We start from the raw sequence: 14,459 nt of genomic DNA, 5'->3' as shown, positions 1-14,459 counted from the left end.
GGTGAACCTGTGGAATTCTCTGCCAGAGGGCGGTGGAGGCCAGTTCATTAAATATATTCAAAAAAGAGTTGGATATATTTCTTGAGGCTAAAGGGATCAAGGGGTATGGGGAGAAAGCAGGGACAGGGTACTGAATTTGGATGATCAGCCATGATCTCATTGAATGGCAGAGCAGGCTCGAAGGGCCGAATGGCCTACTCCTGCTCCTATCTTCTATGTTTCTATGTTCGGTAAAGACCTGTACAATGGCTCTCCTGTGTCAATCTCTGCTAGTTTCTGGAATTCGTCAAATCCTACATTAAAGACCTGTTTGATTGTTCTCCTGAGTTGACCTCAGTTATTAGTTAGGAATACATCAATTCCTACAATATCACTCTCGCTCACACCCACCCTGCATGGTCCATCAGTTCAATCAAAAGATAATGTATTTCCAAATCTCTGAGAACTTTAAATTTGGAACCCTGAAAAACTGAAAGAAACCTAATTTGGGGGGGAGGATCAGCTGCAGCAGGGGATCAGGACATCAATCGAGCCAACTGCTTGCTGAAAGATTAAGTGAATGTGGCTTGGGGGTATGTATCTGCAGTCTCTCCATCAAACTTAGCACTTAATGTGGCATCAGCCATTTCTGTTACAGCCCCCCAGTGAGCGAGTGGTCAACCAATGGAAGAGACTCCCGAGGGAGACGGTGGAAGCCGTTGGCATTGATTGATTCAAATGCAAATTAGATAGATTTCTTTCACAAAATAACATTTTGGGATACAGTACATCAGTAATTTGAGACATGACATGTGGAAAGTATAACATGCTTGGGAGGAACAGGTGACCTTGGGCCTATGGTTCTCAAAGCTCTCCACCACTGCGGTTTTCCTCACGTCATGTCTGGTTCTGTTGAAGACTAATTGCTAGAGATTAATTGCTATGATTAGTTAATAACTCCATTATTATTGACTATAAATAAATATAAATAAAACCGCCAACTCTGGCCTCTTGAACATCCCTGATTTTAAAAATCGCTCCAGTATTGGTGGCCGTGTCTTCAGCTGCCTAGGTCCTAAGCTCTGGAATTCCCTCCTTAAACCTCTCCGCCTCTCTTTCCTCCTTTAAGATGCTCTTTAACACCTACCTCGTTGTCCAAGCTTTTGGTCATCTGCCCCAACACCTCCTTATATGGCTCGGTGTCAAATTTTGTTTTTGATAACGTGCCTGTGAAGCGCCTTGGTACGTTTTACTACATTAAGGGCACAATGTGACTACCAGGATGGTAGAAGGCAAATTAGATGGACCGTGGTCTTTTTTGTCTAGCAATTCCTATGTGTTCACTAGGACTGCAGGTACATCAACAACTCTCATTTACTTAGCAGATGCGTAATGCACCCTGAAACATCTGGGCCGGGTGGGGGGTGAGGGGAAGAGAACAATGAACACCGGAAAGGAATGGGAAATAAGCAAGGCACAAAGTGGCACTTTGAGAAAGCTTTTAAAGGTGGGATGAGACGTAACAAGGCAAGGAAGGGGTGTGTATTTGGGAAGAGAGTTCCAGAGTACAGGGTGATAATGTTTGAAGGTTGTGTCACCGATGGTGAAACATGAGGTGAAGGGGGAAAAGGGGAAGAGAAAATTACAGTTGACAGGAGTCAATGGTGAATAGTAGATCGACTGTGTTGACCAGCGCATTTTGCACCCTTAGAGCTTGCTGTTCATAGTTTTGCCAATAGCAGCAAATCTCTGCTGAACATTAAACAAAATTGCCACCAAAGCTAATTACTACCACTGCGCTGATGCTCCAGGTAAAGCACTTCGTTTTGAAATAGGAGCTAAATGGCGCTTGGGAACTGATGCATTTGAGAATTGATGCAATTGGCCTGAGAACACCTGAAAGTCTGAACCAGAGCCCCCTGTTCTATATTTAAAAAGTAGCATTTTTCTTTCTTCCACCAACTCAACAGCCTACACATTTCTATACAGGGATATGTAGATACTTCTTTGTTTAACCCAATGATGAATACGGATTCTGGATTTGTACCATGTAATGGCAAGAAAAGCAAAACCACAACCTTACGGTTACGCTCAAAGCCAGATCAAACATACATCACGGAGCAGCTAAACCTTAACCAATACGGGAAAAGGAGTTCCCACCTAGTTGGAGTAGTGGTGAGTGTGGCAAACCACATGGTGCAGCCAGTGTGGTTCCTGAGGGCGTATGGCACGAATGGCTGCCGTCGCTTTGGTATCTTCCCTTCTGCTGCAAGAGAAGGCAAATGAGTTAGAATGGAAACCTACGGCTGATCGAGAATTTCCAGCTGTAGACTAGATTTGCCTTTTTGGAGATTCTATTTAAAACATAAACCTGAAAATTATGCTGAGTGATATCTTACAAATGATAAACATACTTGTAGGAAATTCTTTTCTACAGTACTTTAAGAAAGACAATAATCTATTTAAAATTAACGGGTTAATATTCTAAACCCGCTAAGCTAACATTGTTCAGTGGAATTTCTTAGCTATAATTTGACATTGTTTCAAAATTCTAACAGTGAAACTTCCTTCATAAAAATAGGACAGACAGAAACATTTGGCCAAGTTGTTGTTCACCTTTCAGGTATAGATTGAGTTATGGCCATTTACCTCAAACAGACCCGTAACCTGCATAAATAATGATGTAGAGTCATCACAAAGGTTATATGGTTAGTCCATCACAGAAAGTACTTGTCTCCAGGAGGTAGAACAGCAAGATGGAGAAATAGGCTGTCATAATGTAGGAACCTTGACCTAGAAATTCGGTGGGCTGCGCCACCAGTTAGCGCCTAAAGAGGGCACTCAGTGGCTTTAGCGCCACTGGCCACGCCTCCCGCGATATTTAGCGGGGCGCTAATGGCGGCGTTAGCCTGTAGCGCTGCACCGCCACCGATGACATCATCGGCGTGCGCAGCGCCCCGCTACCGCTCCGATCGCGATATTTGGTCGCAAATCGCGCCTGGTTCACGGGGCCTACCTGTGGCGGTAGTGGCGCAAATTAAGGTGGAGGTGCGGGGCGGCCATTTCTTTCGGTGGCTGCCTGCCAGTACCTCCGTCCCCGGCATCCTGATCCCCCCCCCGGGCAGTGCCGGCTGTGTCCCGAGAGCCCGGCACTTCTCGGTGCCGGGTTCTTTTGCCGGCACTCGCGATCGGTCATTGCGCTGGTGCAGGCCCCTCCCCCTTAAGGGGAGGAAGGCCTGCAGTACCGCAGTGCGCCGTGATATTCAGTTTCAGCGCCCCAAGAGGGACGCGGGGCGCCTCGAGCAGCGCCCCGCGTCCCTCTTGGGGCGCCCAAGCAGAATTTCCGGCGGGCGCAACGGCTCCGATCGTAGCGGTAATTCCGGTGCCCAGGTGAGCTTGGTGGGGCGCCACCGAATTTCTAGGCCCTTGTGTATTCTGGGAAGCAATTTGCATTTTGTTAAATTTTCAAAGGTGCTTGGTGAACCTTCTAAAAGCACCTCATTCTAGAAGAATGATCCATCTCAGATGTGAAAGATTGGCCTGCGTCAAATATTCCATCCAGTTAACAATCAATGAGCAACATGTATAGCAATTGTGGGAAATTTGCACTCCAGATATCCCAACATCAATTCCTTAGCTTATTCTGAGTTTAGCTTTTCAAAGAGTGGCTAGTGTCTTCCCAAGTTTGCTCATTTATTCCTTCCAAACTACAAATACACTGGCCTACACATTCTTCCCCTCACTCTGTAGAACTCGAGATGCATCGTACAATCTTCTACTCTAACTCATATTTCCACAAGCTCAGTGCTGTGGAACTCCCTCCATCTTCCCTTCCTCCTCTGACCTAAAGGCTTTTAAAACCCAAGGTTGGTGTCAACTAACCACTGCGTCCTGATTCGTCTCTCATTTTCTCCTATTCTTTTCAACTTAGACAGTACTTTACACGTTGAGCTTTAGTCCTTTACCTAGGTTTCACAATTTTACAAACTGCTTAGTTACCAAACAAAATTCTGAATGGCTTGTTCAAAATCTGGTGGTCAACAATATTTTGCACGATGTAATACAGACTGGGTCCCAAGCTGCAGCTGGCATCCCTTTTATTCATTTATCAGTATCAGCTCCCAACATTAATTACTTTGGTTTAGTACCACTTGGGTGCAGCAAATAAAAGATAAGCAGAAATATATTATTTCAAAAAAATATTAGGATCAGTGAGTTTGTCACAGGCAAGTCAAGGAACTAGTGTGGGAGGTAGAGAAGATCTAAGAATCAATGCAAAGATTCAGGCCTGTCAACATCCAAAATGATGCCAGAATTAAGGCATATTTATAAACGGCTGAATGGAGGAGTGTTAGTACGGAAATAAAATGAAATTAGTAACACACAAATCAACTTGAAAATGTTTAATGATACGATTAAGCACTGGTCCCCTGGATCCAGATTAACGTACTCAGCAATGTCCTGGTGATACGGAATGTCTGGTTCGGTAGATCAGTGAAAGAGTTTGAGCAGCTAGGGGCCAAATTAAAAAGCAGAACCACAAGGGTAATAATCTCTGGATTACTACCTGAGCCACGTGCAAATTTGGCTAGGGTAAATAAAATTAGAGAGTTAAATGCGTGGCTCAAAGACTGGTGTGGGAGAAATGGGTTTTGCTTCCTGGGATACTGGCATCAGTACTGGGACAGGAGAGAGCTGTTCCGTTGGGACAGACTTCACTTGGCCAGTGCTGGGACTAGAGTCCTGGCGAATCGAATAACTAGGGCTGTAGAGAGGGCTTTAAACTAATTAGTGGGGGGGAGGTTTTAAGAGAGCGAAAAATAAAAATGACAGCGGAGAAGGCAATAGAGCAAGGTAGCAGTGGGTGAATTAAAAACCAGAGCATGTCAGGAAGGGACAGAATGGATAATGATAAAGGTAAAGTAGTAAAAGGGGTAAAAGCAGGAATAAATTGTCAGAAAACATATTTGAAAGTTCTTTATCTGAATGCACGCAGCATTCGTAACAAAATTGACGAGTTGACGGTACAAATAACTACACATGGGTATGATCTGGTGGCCATTACGGAAACATGGCTGCAAGATAATCATGACTGGGAACTAAACATACAAGGGTATTTGACAATTAGGAAGGACAGACAGGAAGGAAAGGGAGGTGGGGTTGCTATGTTAATCAAGGATGGAATCACTGCAATAGTCAGAAATGATATTGGGTCAAAGGATCAGGATAGTGAAATAGTTTGGGTGGAGATAAGGAATAATAAGGGGAAAAAGTCACTAGTGGGCATAGTCTATAGGCCTCCTAACAGTTGCAACTTTGTTGGTCGGAGTATAAATCAGGAAATAGTTGGGGCTTGTAGTAAGTGAACAGCTATAATCATGGGGGATTTTAACTTTCATATTGGCTGGACTAATCAAATTGGGCATGGCAGCCTTGAGGAAGAGTTCATAGAGTGTATTAGGGATGGGTTCCTTGAGCAGTATGTAACTGAACCAACCAGGGGGCAGGCAATCTTAGTTCTGGTCCTGTGTAATGAGACAGGATTAATAAAAAATGTCCTAGTAAAGGATCCCCTTGGAATGAGTGACCATAATATGGTTGAATTCCAAATTCAGTTGGAGGGTGAGAGAGTTGGATCTCAAACCAGCGTACTGAGCTTAAATAAAGGAGACTATGAAGGTATGAGAGTAGAATTGACTAAAGTTGACTGGGAAAACAGATTAAAGTGTAAGACGGTACAAGAGCAGTGGTCTACATTCAAGGAGATATTTCACATCTTTCAAGATAAATATATTCCACTGAGGAAAAAGGGGAGTAAAAGAAAAGACAGCCATCTGTGGCTTAGTAAAGTAATAAAGGATAGTATCCGACTGAAAACAAGGGCATATAAAGTAGCCAAATCTAGTGGGAGGATAGAAGATTGGGAAGCATTTAAAAGCCAGCAAGCAATAACTAAAAGATTAATTAAGAAAGGGAAGATAGATTATGAAAGTAAACTAGCAAAAAATATAAAAACAGATAGCAAGAGTTTCTACAGCTATATAAAAAGAAAAAGGGTGGCTAAAGTGAACGTTGGTCCCTTAGAGGATGGGACCGGGAAACTAGTGGTGGGTAACATGGAGATGGCAAAGACGCTGAACAAATATTTTGTATCAGTCTTTACAGTAGAGGACACTAAAAATATCCCAACACTGGACAAACAGGGGGCAATGGGGGGTGGGGGGGAGGAGCTAAACACAATTAAAATCACTAAGGAGATGGTACTCAGTAAAATAATGGGACTTAAGGCGGATAAATCCCCCGGACCTGATGGCCTACATCCTAGGGTCTTGAGAGAAGTGGCGGTAGGGTTTGCGGATGCATTGGTGATTATTTTCCAGAACTCCCTGGACTCAGGAAAGGTCCCGGCAGATTGGAAAACTGCTAATGTAACACTCTTATTTAAGAAGGGAAGTAGACAAAAAGCTGGAAACTATAGACCAGTTAGCCTAACATCTGTGGTTGGCAAAATGTTGGAGTCCATTATTAAGGAAACTGTAACAGAGCATTTGGATAAACATAATTTAATAGGACAGAGTCAGCATGGTTTTATGAAGGGGAAGTCATGTTTGACAAATTTGCTCGAATTCTTTGAGGATGTAACATACAGGGTGGATAAAGGAGAACCAGTGGATGTGGTGTATTTGGACTTCCAAAAGGCATTTGACAAGGTTCCACACAAAAGATTACTGATCAAGATAAGAAATCACAGGATTGGGGGTAATATACTGGCACGGGTGGAAGATTGGCTATCTAACAGAAAACAAAGAGTTGGGATAAATGGTTCATTCTCGGGCTGGCAATCAGTAACTAGTGGTGTTCCGCAGGGGTCAGTGCTGGGTCCCCAACTCTTCACAATCTATATTAATGATTTGGAGGAAGGGACCGAGTGCAACATATCCAAGTTTGCCGACGATACAAAGATGGGCGGGAAAGCAGTGAGTGAGGAGGACATAAAAAACCTGCAAAAGGACATAGACAGGCTAAGTGAGTGGGCAGAGATTTGGCAGATGCAATATAATGTTGGAAAGTGTGAGGTTATGCAATTTGGCAGAAAAAATCAAAGAGCAAGTTATTATCTAAATGGAGAGAAACTGCAAAGTGCTACAGTACAAAGGGATCTGGGGGTCCTGGTGCATGAAACACAAAAAGTTAGTATGCAGGTGCAGCAGATGATCAGGAAGGCCAATGGAATCTTGGTTTTTATTGCGAGGGGGATGGAGTATAAAAACAGGGAAGTCTTGCTGCAGTTATACAGGGTATTGGTGAGGCCACACCTGGAATACTGCGTGCAGTTTTGGTTTCCATATTTAAGAAAAGGTATGTATACTTGCTCTCGAGGCGGTTCAGAGAAGGTTCACTCGGTTGATTCTGGAGATGAGGGGGTTGACGTATGAGGAAAGGTTGAGTAGGTTGGGACTCTACTCATTGGAGTTCAGAAGACAGAGGCGATCTTATCGAAACATAAGATTGTGAGGGGGCTTGATCGGGTGGATGCGGTGAGGATGTTTCCACTGATGGGTGAGACTAGAACCAGGGGGCATAATCTAAGAATAAGGGGCTGCCCTTGCAAAACTGAGATGAGGAGAAACTTCTTCACTCAGAGGGTAGTAAATCTATGGAATTTGCTACCCGAGAGCGCTGCAGAAGCTGCAACATTAAATAAATTTAAAATGGAGATAGACAGTTTCCTAGCAGATAAGGGAATTAGGGGTTACGGGGAGAGGGCAGGGAAGTGGACGTGAGTCTAGATTTGGATCAGCCATGATCCTATTTAATGGCGGAGCAGGCCCGAGGGGCCGTATGACCTACTCCTGTTCCTACTTCTTATGTTCTTATGTTCTAATTCCAATGCGTGGTTGCTGCACTGCGCTGGCACACAGAAAGTTTCACGAGCAGGCTTTCGACAAACCACACAGCTGTGTTTATGTGTATATAAATGCAGAGTGAGCACATTTTAATTTCTATTACAGTATGTTGGCAGGCCTGTTGTTGTTAACTTGAAAACGTGCAAATTCATAAACTCCTTTCCAGCAATCTTAATTCCAAGACCCGGCTCCCAGCTCTCACAATAGGTTCGGCACTGCTGGCATGAGCACTGGTGCTGATTCACAGCAGTTAGTAACCAGTCATCTATTACAGCCAAACAATCAAGTGATGAAAGGTGACACTGTGTTGGTCTTTAGCATTCAGAAATCAGGGAACCCATGACACAGACATTACCTGATCTCTTCAACTTGTAAAGATTTATCATTTAGATTTTTACAACAAGAAGAAAATGGGAAATGCACAACTAAAACATAAATTACAAAATCAGAACATAAGTATTATTTCACGTTATCACCCTTGGGTACAGGATGTAAATCTCACGAGTCAGCGTGCTCAACACAGAACCTCGCACGACAGGAGGGCTCATCAGACAAACGTACCCGATTCGTGGCCTTTCCAACTTTCTGGTTATCAATTTTAAATTCCAGAAAATCGGGAGGGCTGCGAATTGGGCGTTCTGACCTCCAGGCCCGATTGGCCTGTTGATTGAGGCTCTGTACACCAGGAGCGTTCATTTGAAAATCTACCCACAGATTTTAACCTTTTGAACAGTATAATTGAATAATTACCTAGGAAATGGTTTGGTCCTTAAGAAGCACAACATAAAAAGAGAAAGAATAATATTGTACAAGAAAGAACAACGAACAGAGAAGCAAAATATTTATTTGAAGCTTATCTGCTGAATGATAAACAGTGCTCGAAATAATTATGATCCGTCCTGACAATCCTGGTCTTGTCAACTGAGATCCGAGGTGCTAAAATGCAAACCTCTTGTCTGAGATGAATTGTAAGTGTGTAAATTACCACTGGGAGCTGCAGGTTAATTTTTAAAACTGACACTTGAACCTGCCACTCTTAATCGTGCTGCTTCTCAAATCATAATCAGGGTGCTCAGTGCAGCATCTTAATAATGCAGATTTTCAGAAAGCAAAGGAGGGAGAACTGAACAAGTATCTTTTTATACAGTGCGCCTTCCATTAGTTGACTGCAAAAAGCACTGGCAGCAAGCTGAGCTGCTCTTATTTCAGTTAGCTAATACAATCTCGGACATCGCTTGCAATATTAAGCAGCCTGACACAAGACTTGACCTGATGCTTGTACAACTCAAGAGAAGCCCATTAGATCTCCAGAATTAGGACAATTGTTTAAATATGTGGGGAAGATCTAGATTGGTACAACACACATGGAGTGCACTGAAGAGAACAAAGAAGTGACTTTCAAAACCATACACGCACTTAAAAATTACAGTGGGACAATTTTTCCAGTTTGGTAAATACAGCAGAGGTTGTAATATATAAATGGGAATTAGCCAAACTAACAATCCAAATTTTTCCAACTACCAAACCATTGTTACACTCACTGCAATTCAAAATATCGTGGCCAAGATCAATTGCATAAGGTCAAGTCTCATCTAATACAAAAATCATTTTCAGATAAGTTTGGTCCAGGGTCACTGAATATCAAAGCCCCGCTGACAATATTGTAATAATTAAATTATGCGAGAATAGGATCTTCCTGACAGCCAACTCTGAAGAGTCTGACATAGTAATTTAATCAAATAGCTGGTTGGGTACACTTACCTGTCTTGCGAACAGTCTTTTAAATTACAGTCCTGGGGTTTAATGCCAATTTCTGATCGTATCAGAATGTATGACCATATTTGCAAGTTAAACTCAAAGCCAAACAATGGTCAGAGAGAGTCTGGTCCTGCGGGTTACTGATTGGTCCTAGGACCAAGTCAGTGCTTGAGCTGACTTCCAATTGGGGTAGTGCTTCAGTTGACATAGATACTTGGTTGGAAAGTAAACACATTGGCCTTGATATTAACGTGCGGGAGGGCAAGGATGTGGGGGAGCCCGGTAGCGGGCGGCGAACCCGGCAAGGCCGGGGATGTAGAGTCCCTGACGATTTTAACAACAGGGCCTCATTTAAATAACTCTTCATTGTCTCCCACCGAACACCTGGCCAGATTGACTGCCTGACCAGTGGGCAGGAGTAGGAATTTACTGACAGGAGGCCGCAGCCAGGGACCCATGGGGACAGCCCTCGGTAGACATTGGAAGGAGGGCTTTGCAGGATATCCCGATTTCCAGAAGATCGAGGGGCCGTGCCCGGGGGGGGGGGGGGGGGGGGAGCGGGGCGGGGACTGAGGCTGGGAGGCCCAAGGACTCCTTGAGGCCTGGGCGGAGCACTTCTGCTCCTCCTGGCCCACAAGCAGCTCTAGAAGGGGCAGATCTTTAATACTTACAATGACAAGTCAGTGCCTCCCACCTCGAATCTGCTGCAGGGCAGCTGACAGCGCGGAACTCCCCGGAATTCAGTTATCTCTAAGCCATGGCACCGAAGATGTCATCAGGCCGTGGCGTTTGAATGTTAACTAGGCCCACGCTTGGCTTTTGCAGGAGCCTTGTCGATGGCCTGGTTTGGAGCTGGGAGGTAGAATTTTAAAATTTTAACCCCTTTCACCCACCATTTCGACAGGCCGGGTTTGGCGGGTATAAAATGTACCCCATTATTTGGGTGCAAATTGCAAATCCCAGCTTTGAAGATTTACTTTCATTCACCAGCTAAGACTGTATGCAAAGCAAGGTACTCAAGTGAAAAGTGGCTAGTCATAGAGTGGCAGTAGAAATGGTCTGCAGCTAGCACAGCCACTTCTTCACTGCTGAATGAAGCAGTGAAGCAAATAGCCCCATGAAGCAAAATAGTAAATACATGCAAAGGGGCACTGTATCCTGCAGTCTGACAACTGAAACCGTATATATAATGAAATATTCAAAGATATCAATTGATTTCTTTTTGTTGGTACGTCACACTACAACTTATCTGATAAAAGACAGTGGACGTTTTCTTCATGTCTTCCCATTCCCTGGTACAGTACCTCTGGCAAATATCTGCCGCTCTAGGTTTGTCAGACTGGCAGTGCTTCTAGTTCTAAGATAGGCAAGAGGGCTGCCTGACAGAGAAAGAGAGGTTGAGTTAGAAAGAAAAAAGTTTAACACGTCCAGGCAAAGTGACAAACAGGAAAGGACTTTGTTCCTACTTATATCAAGGAAAGTAACAACAGATGAAGATGGGTGTAATGAATAGGGAGATGTCATATTTCAAATCTTAACTCTATATTGTTAATATCTATTAATAGTATTTTGGTATTTACTTCAATTTGCTTACTCCTGACTAAACACTGCCTGGCTCTTATGAATCATTGAATCTGCACGACTCCCATTTTTGGCCAACAGCTATGGAAATCTTTTTCTTCCCTGATGCTATTAATTACATTTGAGAGGATGTTTAAGACTAAGGCCTGACCGGTGGAGAGAAAGTTGCGTCACCCTGTTGTTTAGCAGGCGAGGAAATACTCAGCCTATCCAGCTGTTTGAAACGGTTAAATCTGATATCAGAAAGAGGAACGAACCCATCAATGGAGTAGCTCGCTTAAGTATTGGACCTTAATGCGGAACATGAGGGAAAAATCTAAATGCAGCCCCAAAACTGTAACAACAGAATGACTTGCTGGTATACCAGAAATTTGAGTCCATTATAGCAAAGCAATGTCTGTGACTTAAATCCTACAGATGTTTATAACAGTTTTATTTAATTGTGAAATATATATTTTTGATTTAGTTTGTCTCACTTTAAACTTCAAATAGGACTGCAGATAAATCATCCCCTAGCTTGCAGCAGTTTTTCAGTGTGGCCTTGCTCAGCAGGCAATTGAGTGAACAAGGTTCAGGTAGAAATGCTCCTTCAGTACTGATTCATGTAAATACTGTACATTGGAGACACCCAAACTAAAGTAACTGTATTACTTCAGAAACCTACAGGAGTTTGGAAATGTTTATTGTTTTATAACGGATTCAGTGAGTTAAGTAACTTTCTGTAATCAAGAGGTTTGTTAAGGTGTTTAACTCATACTTTTAATAAACCCGATTCCTAGATTATTGTGCAAGTCACATGGTCTGACATGGTATTTCTTCCACTAGAAGGGCAGGAATAGGGCATGTGTCATTCTCAATAAGTAATTTACAAGTGTTTCTGTGCAACCCTGGGCAGTAATACATCAGATATTGTGCAAAAAAGTCTCTCAGTTTGGTTCATGGGGAATGAAGGCTCACTTAAGTATTGGTTTTTAATGCGGAACATGAGAGAAAAAACTAAATGCAGCCCCAAAACTGTAACAGAATGACTTGTTGGTATACCATTAGAACAACTAGTTATACACCTAGTCTCTGGAGAATAACACATTGACCTTACCAGGGGATATGTTTTCTAGCCTTGAAAGAGTCATCCGGGGGAAGAATGGGTATCTTTCTATATCTCTTAAGTACATCTCCCAATAGTCAATGTCCACGGGCGGATCTACAAACCTGCTCTCAGCTGATTGCTTGGACACAGAAGGCTAACTTGAAATGTAAATAGGACTGAAAAGAAACTAAAGTTAAAAAGACAGCAATCCATATGAATATTAGTGACAGCACAAGTGTTTCAGCTATTACCCCCCAAGCCCCAAAAATGACACTTTTCGTAACACTGGTTACTTTTTAAGCTCCAATAATATATAGCGTCTTACACAATAGGATGGTTCTACCTCTGCAGTCAAAACAGAAAAAGCTTACTTCACTACCTAACAAGCCTGGCATCTTTTATCAGATCACAGAGTTGCCCAGCAGCTATAAAGGAAAGACCTACATGTCAGACCCACATGTTCACAGACCAACTATTGTTGGCAAGCAGACGCCCTGTAAGAAGGAAGAAAAACTTGCTTTTATACCGTTCCTTTTCACATCTCTGAGAAGCGTCTGAAAGCACTTCACATAGAATGAATTACTTCAAAGTCCACTGACTATTGGTATCTGAGCAAATCCAGCAGCCATTTTGCACATAGCAATGAGACGAAGGACCAATTGACCTTTTTTTGGTGGCGTTGGTTAAGGGAGAAATGTTGATGAGGACACCTGAAGAACTCTCTGCACTTTTTATAAAAAAAAAAAAAAAAAAATCGTGCATAGGATCTTTGCAAATCAATCAGGTACGTACAGTTTATGCCAAGCAATTGGTACGGAAGATTTCTGGTGATGCAGACTTTTGGGCTTTCAACACTCAGTCTCTGGTAGAGATACTGGGCCTCAGCAGTTTTAGACACTGTAGCTCCAGATATGACGGGAGTAATTTTTCAAAGCTCCACTTACCCAGTCTGGCCTACACATGACTCTAGTGCTACACTACATGGTTGACCCTTAATGACTCCAGGGCAACTAGCGATAACTAATAAATGCTGCCTTGCCAACATCACGCAAGCACAATTTTAGTTTTTTAGTTTTTTTTTTTTTAAAACAGTGAGTAGTTTTTTTGACTAACCCTGGTGTCAGGCTCCCCAGAGGTGTAAAGACATGAATCAAGTGATTGACTATTGACTGATTATGATGCAAGCAAGTCAACGAGGAACAAGGTCTGCAGTACACTTATGCAATATACACTAACTAAGGCCTCAAAGCCCAGTTTAGACTGACTGAATAAGGCTATTAATGTGAATGAATGCCAAGGTCAAAGCAAAGTTAAGATCTATGGTGCTTGAGATTGATTTGCAGATTTAAGGGTGTGAGGGTACAGTTAATGGAATAAAAAAAAGTGAAGGGCAGGTGAAGATAATTTCAAAATTCACAACAAAGAAACAGTAACAGTTTGAAGTAAACAGCAGTTTCAACAGTTTTATGACCACATGAATCCAGCCAACCTAAATCCAGTAGTTATCAAAGCATTAACCATACAAATTCCAAATAATACGAAATTCAACAAAAGTCATTGCCATATTACAAACTATGTTAAACTGTGCATCTGCTCCATATGAAAGAGTTAAGTATTTTGCTTTTCAATTAACTTCAATATCAAATGAAGAACTGAATGCTGAAATATTCAAAACCACTTCTATTACAATTAAAGATGAAGGGAAATCTTGAGTTTAATGTATTCTCCTTTTTATGCAAGAAAATAAGTCTTACCCTAATCTTTAAAACATGTAAATGTTATCATTGGCACAGAGACCAGCAAGTAGGCCACTCTGGTGATGACAATTACAGGGACTGACCTCCTTATGGCTCCCAGGTTGGGCGGCATGACTTCAAAGCAGCCTGAGGTCCATTCTGGGAAACCAATCTACAGGCTGGGAATGTATAAGTTATTAAAATATCAAAGAAAATGAGGATAAAAGTTATTTTCTTCTATAAAAAGAGGATCACTTTGAAGAAGCCCTCTGCCTAAACTTTTGTTAAGTACTTTACACTGCGCCACAAGCTTCTTGAAATATTCACCAGCTGACCAACAGTGTATTTTTCCAATTTATAGTTCTTTAACTGAACTCAACTAAAACAAACTTCTGAAATGCTCACTTATAA

At 42.5% G+C, this 14,459-nt stretch overlaps 1 protein-coding gene across 4 annotated transcripts in view; it reads right to left on the bottom strand.

Moving 5' to 3' along the window:
- vps13d (vacuolar protein sorting 13 homolog D) overlaps positions 1–14,459 on the bottom strand; it is a 260,231-nt gene that overhangs the window by 119,170 nt on the left and 126,602 nt on the right. For 2 of the 4 annotated variants that reach the window (XM_085966919.1, XM_085966916.1), the window contains one exon: positions 2,140–2,245. In XM_085966919.1, the coding sequence (XP_085823045.1) occupies positions 2,140–2,245 (106 nt within the window). Of the gene's footprint in view, positions 1–2,139; positions 2,246–10,948; positions 11,024–14,459 lie in introns of all 4 variants that reach the window. The other 2 variants (XM_085966915.1, XM_085966918.1) reach the window with 2 other exon arrangements.

The sequence above is a fragment of the Somniosus microcephalus genome, chromosome 25 (genome assembly GCF_052327205.1).
Source record: "Somniosus microcephalus isolate GS21.2 chromosome 25, FLI_Smic_1.0, whole genome shotgun sequence".
NCBI classification, from domain to species: domain Eukaryota; kingdom Metazoa; phylum Chordata; class Chondrichthyes; order Squaliformes; family Somniosidae; genus Somniosus; species Somniosus microcephalus.
Note: the sequence above shows the minus strand (reverse complement) of the source record. Positions and strands in the feature narration are given on the sequence as shown.